Genomic DNA, 12,500 nt, shown 5'->3' with positions numbered 1-12,500 from the left:
TTGATAATCCAGATTTTTCTATGAATTTTATTGCAGATGGCAAAACAACTAGAAAGAAAATGATAAAATTGTGGGGTTTTTATTTTTTTCCTAATATAGTTAGCGCTATAATGAATATCGTAAATCAAGGTTTTGTATGTGTGATGGACGCTCTATGCAGTTAGAAGTCCAAGCAAGGCTGTTTGCGGAAGACCAGCAATCACCGGCGAATAAAAGTCTCCTCTCTCCCTTGTTATCCAAAGGCCGATACAGCTTGGCACCAGTAACGTCCAAACATATTTCTACAGCTTAGGGAAGAATACGTCACACATCTCTGAATACCTCATATTTGTGAGCCCGACTCTCTAACCACTATATATATATATATATATATATATATATATATATATCACACATTTAAACTTGTATCATCCATTTCTAAGTGAATATACCGTATCACCAGCACGAAGACCATTTCAGCGACTCTACTGCTTAGTTTTAAAGAAAAGTAAGAATTCCATCGGTTTTCTTTTGCTGAACTGACAAGTTATGTGAAGGAACAAATGCTGGCTTTCAGATGATGAAAAACACAAACACTGATACACATCCCAGCAGGCACAAAAAAAAAACATATACACTGACTCGCACGCACACACACATATACACACATACATACACAAACACACACATACACACAGAGACACACACACACGCAAAAACACTGATGCATGCACTTGCATGTATGCTTGTGTGTATGTAAGTATATAAGCATGGTGGTTTGTATGTATACATGTATGTATGTGTATAGATGTATGTGCGTATGTATGTTTGTATGTATATATGTATGTGTGTATGTATGTGTGTATGGGTGTATGTGTATGTGTGTGCTTGTGTGTATGTATATGCGTATCTGTATTAGTGTGTATGTGTGTATGTATGTGCCCATGTGTGTATAAATGTAGGTATATGTGTGAGTGTATCACAGGCTTTTTGCACAGTTTCCCCTTACCAAAATCATTCGCAAGATATTGATCAGCTCAGGGCCATAGTTGGAAGCAACTATCCGTAGAGGTATTGAACCTGAAATCATTTGGTCTCGAATCGAGCATTGTAACTGCACGTTCACACTTGCACCTACCTTATACATATATCATACACACACACACACACACACACACACACACACACACGCGCGCACACACACAGACAGATAGATAGATAGATAGATAGATAGATAGATAGATAGATAGATAGATAGATAGATAGATAGATAGATATACATATATACGCATATATTTACATATAAATACAAACTTACATATAAACACACACATACACATACACGCATACATGTGTATGTAATTTTATGTTTATGTGCGCGAGTGCATAAATATTTATGTATATAGATTACTCTCTCTTTCTCTTTCTCTTTCTCCCTCTCCCTCTCTCTCAATCTCTCTCTCTCTCTCTCCAGGGGTCGCTAAAATCCTTCAAGATGGCACTCCAGCATGACTGCAGCATGACTGAAACAAGTAAAAGAATAAAAGAATAACATATCCCACTCATATCGGGGGAGACTCGTTTTAGCCATTCAAAAGACTCCCACATTGTAACTCCTATCATATTCTTATCTCTGTCCCCATACGATCACCAGGTACACAAGTACAACAATGAAATCTTCCAAATCATAGAAAGTCTGTACTAACGCGAAAACAAGAGAGCTGGATTGAAGACACTAAATCTGAATATATCTCTGGCCTTTTCAACTAGTGCATGATTTGGATCCTTCTGTGAGTCCACCATAATCCCAAATCCTGTGGCAGCTATGACATCCATCGTATAGGCTGAGAACAATCTAAAATAAATAAAAACAAGAAATATCATATATATGCCAAAACAGTTGAGAGACCTGCAAGACATGAATATAGAGGTCTTCAAAATAAAACTCGACACTTTCCTCTCCACGATACCAGACGAACCAATGGCTCGAAATGAGACACAGTTTAGGGCAGTGATGTCAAATTCTCTTATACACCAGATGTGCCATCAAAACTCTTGATTGGACTATACCAGGTGGAGGAGAAGAGCCATGCAAAGAACGTGAGAGCACAGCATAAAGACGGAAAGTCATGGTGGTGCTCCAGCATGACCGCAGCCACTTGGCTGAAACGCATAAATAAATAAATAAATATATATATATATATATATATATATATATATATATATATATATATATATATATCTGTGTATATATATATATATATAATCACAATGTAGGTTAGTTGAAATATGTTTGTCGCATAATTCAACTGCTAAAAGCAAAACACTGCAGCTACCGTGGAGAAAAACTGTCTCTTGTGGTGAAAAGGTCTAAAAACACTCCGTTCGTTCAGTGTCGCCCTCTCTCGGGAATCTGAGGCATCGATGTTTCGAGTTTATTTGAGGTTGCCCCTCTTAGGTACATCTGATCGACGAGAGTCAATAAACACGAAATATCGATGTATTAGATTCACGAGAGAGGGCAACACTGAACGAATGGGGTGTTTTAACAAATTTTAACCACAAGAGAGATTTTTTCTCCACGGTAACTGCAGTGTATTTGCCTTTAGCAGGTGAAATATGTGACATACATATTTCAACTAACCTAAACTGTGATTATACGTAAACACTGCTTAGCGCCATTACTCCGACGTTTTTCTCGATCGGGCGATCTACAAGCACAAATCAGTCAATTTCTTGGCTGAATTATATATAAAGTTATATGCTTTATCAGGTGCGGACAGAATGGTTAAACTGCCTTGCACGCTCTTGTTCAGTGCCCGGAGCTTCCGAACTTGATAATTTACGTGGAACGCGTGTGTCGCATCTGGGAAGAGGAAAGTTATGGGCTGAGTCTGTGATAAAAATTGTTCCGCCAACCGAACTATCAAAAGAAGGTGAGGCATGTTTTAGGTGTACGGTCTCAGTGTTGAAAGAGTGTGTATGGAAAACCAGAATGCAGGGACTCGTGACAAGATCTTTCGTCTCCGGCTCTGGCCTACTATTTTACTTCAGATATCATCTGAAGAGCAAGATAGGGCTGGAGAGGAGACAACCGTCGCGAAGTATATACGAGAAAAGATGGAAGGATGTTGTGAAGAAGTTGGGCGTGATTGTCCTTACTTAATCTCGTCCATGGCAGAAGCAAGGTGTAGTCGCTGGACTTCACGGCCATAAGCTTGTCAGCTTACTAACTTCTTTTCCTTTAAAGATGAAAGAAATTCAGAATTCAAAAGAATGGTTGAATATTCTTACATACTTTTTAATTTCTTTGCCTGTTCCACTTTCTGCCATCTTCCCTATGTTTTCCATCAACGTGTCAGCACATGTTTGGATCATTGTGTTCATCTACAAAAAAGAGAACGGATATTTAGAAAACAATCTAAGTAAGAATAAATATTCTATTATCAATATCTCAGATGTCATTTGAACAAACACGTCAACCTTTGACTCAAGGCCACGCAGTCTTCTTGCTCTTAATTTCCTATCACATCTACATTGTCTCTGATTCTCAGATTTGTTCAACTGGACTCTTGCCTGTCCGATACTCACTTTAAACAACCCTGACAGGCCCAACACTAACGAACTAAATTCAAAGCTTCCTAATACAGAATGTCATTCCTCTGTTATCTATCTATCCATGCTTTGTCATTTACAGTCCGCAAATCAGGGCCTACGAGGTCTATGTGTATAACTCTTTCCTCTAATACAAAGTATTAAACAACAATGACGGTTTGTTGAGAGTTTGATACTTGGGTTTATATTAACCCCAGGGCAGCTCTAAATCACTAGACCTGTGCTGGTAGACATCCTTTCCATGGTTATCCCTTATATTTTCTATAAACTAGACTGTTGAATGACAGCCCAGTCAAGATGGTATTTCTTCTTCTCTTACTCTTGTTTTTTGCACACATCTACAAAATGACTTTCTAAAATGAAATTCCATTATGCAGCTGAGGAGTACATTTTCATTGCACATTTTATGTAGTGTTCTCACTACATGAATAAATGAAGTTTGTACGAAACGTACGTACTGCAATAACCTAATATATTTTTGTTGCTTTTCTTCAAATATATATGTATATATGTATATATATATATATATATATATATATATATATATATATGTATATATATATATGTATATATATATATATATATATATATGTATATATATATATATATATATATATGTATATATATATATATATATATATATATATATATATATATGTATATATATATATATATATATATATATATATATATATATATATATATATATATATATATATATATATATATATATATATATATATATATAAGGGGAATTACTACAAAATAATGCCACACACTGGACTTCCCAAAATAAACACATTTAGTACCGAATGCGAGCATTCGGTACTAAATGTGTTTATTTTGGGAAGTCCAGTGTGGGGCATTATTCTGTAGTAATGCTCCTTATATAAATATAAACGAATAATTATATTCTTGGGAATAGAAATTTCCCTTATGAATTTTTTTAAACGCCGGCTTCCTGATAAAATTCTTGTAAAAGATTTTTATCCCTTTTTGAATTTATTAATCAAATATACATATATATATATATATATATATATATATATATATATATATATATATATATATATATATATATATATATATATATATATATATATATATACATACATATATGTGTGTGTATGTATGTATGTATGTACGTATGTATGTACGTATGTATGTATAAAGAAAAGAGAGGGAGAGCCATAATTAGATAAATAATGATAAATAATTTATATACTTCGGCAAAACAAAGCTGAGAAGAAGACACAAGACAAGCTTCGGTAGTATTATGACCGCATCATCATTTATTAGATTGATTTATCAGAGATAATATCTAGAAATGCATACTTACCGCTCTCATTTGATGAGAGCTATAAAAAGGAGCCAATACAGTTCGTAGATATTTCCAATGATCATCTTTGGCCGCTGCAACTGAAAGATTACCGATTTCATCTGCTATAAACGGCTGAAGAACGATGAGAAAGGGTAAGGTTCCGATTTGATATAAATTATAATGGTTTTTTTTCTATATCTTCTTGATTAGATATTGTACACACACACAGACACACACACACATATACACGTTCACACACATACATACTCACACACACTCACACACTTGTATATACAAACACACATGTTGCACGTATGACATTTATATAAAATTTGCCACAAAATTAGAAGTAAGCAATATACGATCAATTTCCATACAATACATATATAAAATTGCATTTAAAATTGAAAATTATATTTTGTATTTAAAATTAATTATCAACACACACATACATACACACACACACACACACACACACACACACACACACACACACACACACACACACACACACACACATATATATATATATATATATATATATATATATTGATAAAAAGTCATCAGAATTTTGGCAAAAACTTTATATTATATCTTCATTTTCACATTAACGCTTTGGTTTGTCTTTCGAACTTGTCAAATACAATTCTCAAACACAATACAGAATTGTATTTGACAAGTTCGAAAGACCAACCAAAGCGTTAATAGGAAAATGAAGAAATAATAAAATAAAATTTTCCAAAATTCTGACGACTTTTTTTCAATATTCAGTTCTGTACATGACACCTAACACTACACACACACACACACACACGTATATATATATATATATATATATATATATATATATATATACATATATATATACACGCATACACACATATAAATACATATGTATATACATATATATATATGAGGTGCATTCATTAAGTATCAAAACGTTGGGCATAAAAATAGTAATTTTGTACATTTTTGTCATTTCACAACATTCCTCTTGGGAGTTTACACACTTCCCTCGGAGTTTCTATCACTGCTGGTAACACCCCTGGAGCGCCTTCACCGGAATATTGTGTATATATATATATATATATATATAGCATAATTAGCCATTCTGTGTCTGGTTTTTGATTGTACATTTACTACGTTTTTTATCTTTGTGCATATATATATATATATATATATATATATGCATGTATGTATTACGTAGGTAATGTGTGTGCATGTATGTATGCATTATGTAGTAAACCCCCAAAAAGAACAACAAACAAAAGAAACAACAACGAGAGAATGTGATACATGCAAAGTATTGGCAGACGCTCACTGAAGGAAAGAAAGATGGTTTAGCATTTCTAGCAGAAAGGAAGACGGCGGAAGAAAATCGCCAACGGTTTACATGTGGTTACATTCTGAAATGACCGAAAGGGAAATAGGTGAAGAAAAGTTCCTTCTAAGACAGGAGAGTGTAAAAGAAGGAGGTATGTGTGTGTATTTGTAGGTATGTGCGTGCGAGCAAGTTTGTGTGTATGCATGTGCGTGCGTGTATGTATAAGTTATGCATGTGTTTTCTGTGTAGTGTGTGCATGCGTCTGTGCGTGTATGTGCGTGCGTGTATGTGTAGGGGTTGTATGTGTAGAGCGTATGTGCGTTCCTGTGTGTGCGTGCATGTATGTGTATGCGTGTGTATGCCATGTCTGTTTAATTGTGTGCGTGTATGTATGAGTGTGTGTTGTGTATGTGATGGGTATGTATGCGTTCATTGAATATGCGTGTGTGTTTGTATGTGTGCGTGTGTGTGTATCTGTGTGTGTGTGTGTATGCGTGTGTGTGTGTGCGCGCGTGTGTGTATGTGTGCGCATGTATGTATATGTTGTGTGTGTGTTTTTGTGTAGTGCGTGCATGCGTTTCTGTGTGTGCATGTGTGTGTGTGTGTGTGTGTGTGTGCGTGTATATTTGCGTGTGTGCATGTGAGTGTGCGTGCCTGGGGTTGTGTGTGTGGACTATATGTGCGTTCTTGTGTGTGTATGTGTGCGTGTGCATGCGTACATGTGTCTGTGCGTGTATGTGCGTGTGTGTAAATAAAATACGTAATATATTGCTTACAGTTCGATTGGTAAAATTTGAAAATTTTTTAATTAAAACTTCTTGGATGAATTCTGGATCGGATATAATAATAGTTGGGTTTACTCCAAGAAACATCCTGTGAATAAATTTTACAAAGAAAATAAAGAAGCAATACGTATTTAGACAACATTTGAATGCTATGTTAAAAAATAATGTAGCTATTTACCGAGTAAACTTAAAGACTAAAGAACCGAGGTTCGAAACCTGCAACGACCGCATTGTATGTCAGCTAGTGTGGGTTTGTTTACGTTCCCGCAAAAGAGACCCCTAAAATAAGCATCAGATTTAAAAATGACATAAGTATTATGATGGATTTGTTAAACTAAAACTGTTCAAGGCGGTGCTCCAGCATGGCCGCAGTCCAACGACAGAAACGATATAAAAAATAATAAAAGAAATAGATTAATTATTAATCTATTAAAGACTTTCCGGAAATAGTGGGGATTATATCCTCTAACTGGAGGCCTCGACATTTACCAATGCCTTCAACAGAGTACACTACGCTAAAAGCATTCACGTTGCTTTACACATGGAAGGACACTGCAATGGAGTCCAATATACTCTATCTGAACAAATTAAGATGAGCCGGCCACGGATGGAATGTTGTTGATCATTTACGATATTGGCGAGTGTTTGTGTATATATATGTATATATATATGTGTGTGTGTGTGTGTGTGTGTGTGTGTGTGTGTGCGTACTCAAAACGAAGAGTGAGAATGCGAGCTCAATACGACATCGGTCGATATATATTCATTATTTGTCAGTCAACAAGGCAACCAATGATTTCGTACAAGATATCTTCAAAGTTGTTCGAGTGTGCCACATGGACATGCTGGTATGTGTGTGTGCGCGTGTGTGTGTGTGTGTGTATGTATGTATGTGTACCGTTTTATCTCTGTATCTATCTATCTATCTATCTATCTATCTATATATATATATATATATATATAGAGAGAGAGAGAGAGAGAGAGAGAGATAGAGAGAGAGGGGGGAGAAACATTGGTTATAGAACAAACATTAAATTAGAGTCAACCACTCTATATATAACACCATACCTCAAACATTTAATCATATATAAATATCACCATGGTTCTTAAACACATAAAAAATATACATATACATAAAGACACAGAATGTAAAAAATATATATGTGGATAAAATACAAATAGAACGGCTTATCAAAAATGTAAATATAAACGACTAAAAATTCATAAAATTCTAAAGTGTGTATATAGGCGTAGGAGTGGCTGTGTGGTAAGTAGCTTGCTTGCCAACCACATGGTTCTGGGTTCAGTCCCACTGCGTGGCACCTTGGGCAAGTGTCTTCTACTATAGTCTCAGGCCGACCAAAGCCTTGTGAGTGGATTTGGTAGACGGAAACTGAAAGAAGCCCGTCGTATATATGTATGTGTGTGTGTATGTGTGTGTGTGTGTGTGTGTGTGTGTGTGTGCATGTTTGTGTGTCTGTATTTGTCCTCCCAACATCGCTTGGCAACCGATGCTGGTGTCATTACGTCCCCGTAACTTAGCGGTTCGACAAAAGAGACCAATAGAATAAGTACTAGGCTTACAAAGAATAAGTCCTGGGGTTGATTTGCTCGACTAAAGGCGGTGCTCCAGCATGGCCACAGTCAAATGACTGAAAAAGTAACAGAGAGTACCATACTACTAAGAAAACTAATAAACTAAGATAAAATATCAAACTACAAAAGTTTTATTAAACAGTTAAAAATATTTTAAGGTTTTTTTTTTATCTTACTCCCCTCACACAAAGTACGACCAAACTTCAATTTTTAAAACCATTTTAGGTTAGAGTCCATGAGCAAACAGACTTCCACAAGGTCAAATTCAAATACATCGATGACCATTTCGGGAGCTCACCACCGCGGTTCAATTACACTAAAGAGCATCATGGTGATTACCCCCCTCATCAGGTAATTAAATTTGTAATATGTGTTTTCTGGAGATTTAAATATGTAAATAACCAGTTCTTCGAATATGTACATACTTTTGAATCTAAGTGTCAGTGATATATAGAATTTTGACTATATCAATCTAATTCTTTCATATCTGCCTTCTTTGGAAGAATTACCTTATCTCAATTAAATATATGAATAAATTCTAATAACGTTTACCTATAAATTACACCTATCTCAGTTAACTGAAGTATAAATAAATCATTCTTACCCGTATACATCACCATAAATTTCTCGCCAGTATCTGAACACAGAAGTGAATCCCTGAAATATTAGAATACAAACCATTAGTGTTCATTATAACAAGGGTTCAATTTGAAGTGTCACAATAATTAGAAATTATAAGAATGTTTTTAAATAAGTCATGTGCATAGTTCATGTCATTTAATCCAAGACAAGCAGATAAAATCAAAAACATTCCATCCGTGGACGGCTAATCCTTTATTCGTTCAGGCATAATATATTGGACTTCATTACAGGATGTGTCATTCCGTATTTAAAGGGAATTTCATTAGTTGTCTTCTGTCATTTCATTCACATTTCATTTATTCTACAAGCATGTGTATACACACACATTAGCACTCACGTATATATACATATGTGTGTGTGTGTGTGTGTGTGTGTGTGTGTGTGTGTGTGTGTGTGTGTGTATGTGTGTGTGTGTATAGACAACGAGTTTCCACGCTGTTTTTGTCAACTTACAAGGCGTTAGTCGGCCCAGTGCTATTATCGAAAATACTTGTCCAATGTGTTGTGCAGTGACACTGACCACGAAGCCACATAGTTGAAAGGAGTTTGTTAGCCACACAGCCATGCCTGCGCCTTTTCACATAAGTAGGCCAACTGGACATCAGTGACCACTGGGAAGTCTCTCCAAGACTTGCTGCCGCATGGGTTACAGTCACTAGAAAGGTTAATCACGGATGGAGTAAATTGCAGAAAGCCTTCTAATTTAGACACAAAGCAAGTAAATCTGAGAAGAGAGGTTTACTTTGTACTATCTACCCCTGTACTAGAGCGGAAGTTTATTTTATAGACCCTGGAGTAATGAAAGGCAAAGTTGACCTTAGCAGAATTTGAATTCACAACGCAGAGAACAGTAATAAATGCAGTAAAGAAATTTTCAAGCACTCTAACGTTTTAGAGTAATACAGGAAGTATTAAAGGCGAAATTGACATTGGTGGTATTTGAACTCAGGACACAAGTGAAACGAACAAATATCGCAAACTATTTTTCCGATCCCCTAACGATTCTGACACTTTACCACACGCATGGATTGTGATTTAGGCGCAGGGTCAGCAATTTGTTTTCCATAAGTTTTCTTTCGAGTGCATTTAACGTTATCTCACCGCCGAAGATTTGGCTACTATTTCTAGCACGCCCTGCTACCACGTAACAGCAGTTTGCGATAAAGGACCCAAAATACTTGTTACACGGTAGCAGGGCGTGCAAGAAATAACAACCAAATCTTCCTTTTGCTGGGGAAAGGATCCGTTTGCGCGTGATTTGGATGTCACATTCGTTGAAAGCATGAGGAATAAGCTGGCAAAGAAAAAAGAGCCACGAAACAAAACTCCGTTGCTGGGAAACTCAGAGTTTCTGGGTAACTCAATGTGTCACGGGAGGTCTAGTATGTATACATATATACATGTACGACGGGCTTCTTTCAGCTTCCGTCTACCAAATCCACTCACAAGGCTTTGGTCTGTCCGAAATACAATAGAAAACACTTGACCAAGGTACCACACAGTGGAACTGAACTTGGAATCATGCACTTACATGTACGACTGGCTTCCACTCTGCTTCTGCTTAGCAAATTCACTCACAAAGCATTGGTCTGAGCTCGCGTAGTGGTACTAGGAGTCAAAAGAAAAGTTGGATATAAAGCTAAAATCAAATCAAGCAATGCAAATGTAGCAACATGAATTTACCACGAACTTACCTTTCTCTGGACTTCTATCAAGTTTCCTAAGTGAGAAACTGGCGGGGGACCAGAAATACCGAGTTTCTTGAAATATGAAAAGGTTCTTCTTCCAAACCTAATAAATAAATAAAATAAAATAAAATAAACAAGAGTACTTAGAAGCGCAAGCCTCCGTCAAGGCAACACCAACGTCTTCTCCACGGTTAGCCGGAGATGATTTTGAAATGAGAATATCTTAAATAAACTCGACTGCTCTCACAATCGAGAATACTAAAAATGAACCCGACCGCTCTCAAAAAATAAGTAAAAAATCAGGAAAAATTTATCCCGAATCCTTGTCCAGTATGGGACCGATCCCAAAATCTAATCAGGTCATGCTAGTCACGAGGACAAACATCCGAATGCATCCAGAGGTTCTTGAGATATCTCGTCCAAGGGTAAGCAAACAAATAAACAAAAACGACGGAAAACAATACCTCAGCTAAGGCGGAGGTAATAATAACAATGGTTTCAATTTTTGGCACAATGCCAGCAATTTTGAAGGAAGGGGCTAAGTCGAGTACATCGACTCCAGTGCTCAGCTGATAATTATTTCGTGGACCCCGAAAGGATGAAAGGCAAAGTCAATAGAGCTTGATCTCAGGATATGAAGTCGGGCAAAATACCACTAAGCATTTTGTCCGGCGTGCTAACGATTCTACCAGTTCGCCGGCTTAATAATAATAATAATAATAATAATAATAATAATAATAATAATAATAATAATAATAATAATAATAATCGTTTCTACTATAGGCACAAGGCCTGAAGTTTTGTGGGAGGGAACTAGACGATTACATCGATCACAGTAATCAAGTAAATTAAGTACAATTTATCGAACTCGAAAGGATGAAAGACAAAGTCAGTCTCGGGGCAATTTGAACTCACAACCCTACACATTACGTCCAACGTGCTAACAATTCTGCCATCTCGACGGCTTGGTAATAATAATAATAATGATCACTATCACCACTCCTCTTCTGTCTAGCCCTAATACCGCTCTCAAAATTGCTCAATGATGCACAGTATGGTTATAAAATATTTGATAAAAATATAAATCATCTCATTTACATGGATGATTTAAAGCTCTTTGCAAAAAATGACCAACAACTCAAAAGCCTACTAGCGATTGTTAAACAATTCAGTGATGACATCAGGATGCAATTTGGCCTTGATAAATGTGCAAAAGCTACCTTTATCAAAGGAAAAATGACAAAAACATCTAATGTGAACCTTGGCCAGCAAAATGTCATAAAAGAGTTAGAACCAGCGGAGAGCTACAAATACCTAGGGGTAACTGAAGCGGACAATATCAAGCATTCAGTGATGAGGGAAAGGATCAGAAGAGAATGTTATCGCAGGGTGAGAGCAATACTGAAGACAGAGTTGAACGCGAGAAACAGGATCAATGCTCTAGCCATACCAGTCGTGACTTACAGTTTCAATATCGTTAACTGGTCAGTTACTGAAATATGTAATGTTGACAGAAAATACGAAAACTGTTGACAATGCATAGAATGCAC

General features: G+C 36.2%; 1 protein-coding gene across 7 annotated transcripts in view; it reads right to left on the bottom strand.

Annotated features, from left to right (window-relative positions):
- The window catches only part of LOC106868827 (cytochrome P450 3A31-like), a 36,940-nt gene that overhangs the window by 12,709 nt on the left and 11,731 nt on the right, over positions 1-12,500 (bottom strand). For 4 of the 7 annotated variants that reach the window (XM_089342533.1, XM_089342532.1, XM_089342531.1 and 1 more), the window contains exons 2-9: positions 10,957-11,053; positions 10,794-10,870; positions 9,225-9,277; positions 7,016-7,112; positions 4,934-5,047; positions 3,278-3,366; positions 1,686-1,834; positions 1-48 (exon numbers count right to left, since the gene is read on the bottom strand). The exon at positions 1-48 is cut by the window's left edge and continues 86 nt beyond it. In XM_089342533.1, coding sequence (XP_089198659.1) covers positions 1-48; positions 1,686-1,834; positions 3,278-3,366; positions 4,934-5,047; positions 7,016-7,111 — 496 coding nt within the window. In that variant the 5' untranslated portion in view covers position 7,112; positions 9,225-9,277; positions 10,794-10,870; positions 10,957-11,053. The remainder of the gene's footprint in view (positions 49-1,685; positions 1,835-3,277; positions 3,367-4,933; positions 5,048-7,015; positions 7,113-9,224; positions 9,278-10,793; positions 10,871-10,956; positions 11,054-12,500) is intronic. The other 3 variants (XM_052976963.2, XM_014914254.2, XM_014914255.3) reach the window with 1 other exon arrangement.

The sequence above is a fragment of the Octopus bimaculoides genome, chromosome 26, assembly GCF_046866305.1.
Source record: "Octopus bimaculoides isolate indiv1 chromosome 26, ASM4686630v1, whole genome shotgun sequence".
NCBI lineage: Eukaryota > Metazoa > Mollusca > Cephalopoda > Octopoda > Octopodidae > Octopus > Octopus bimaculoides.
This window is presented reverse-complemented; position numbering and strand designations above follow the sequence as displayed.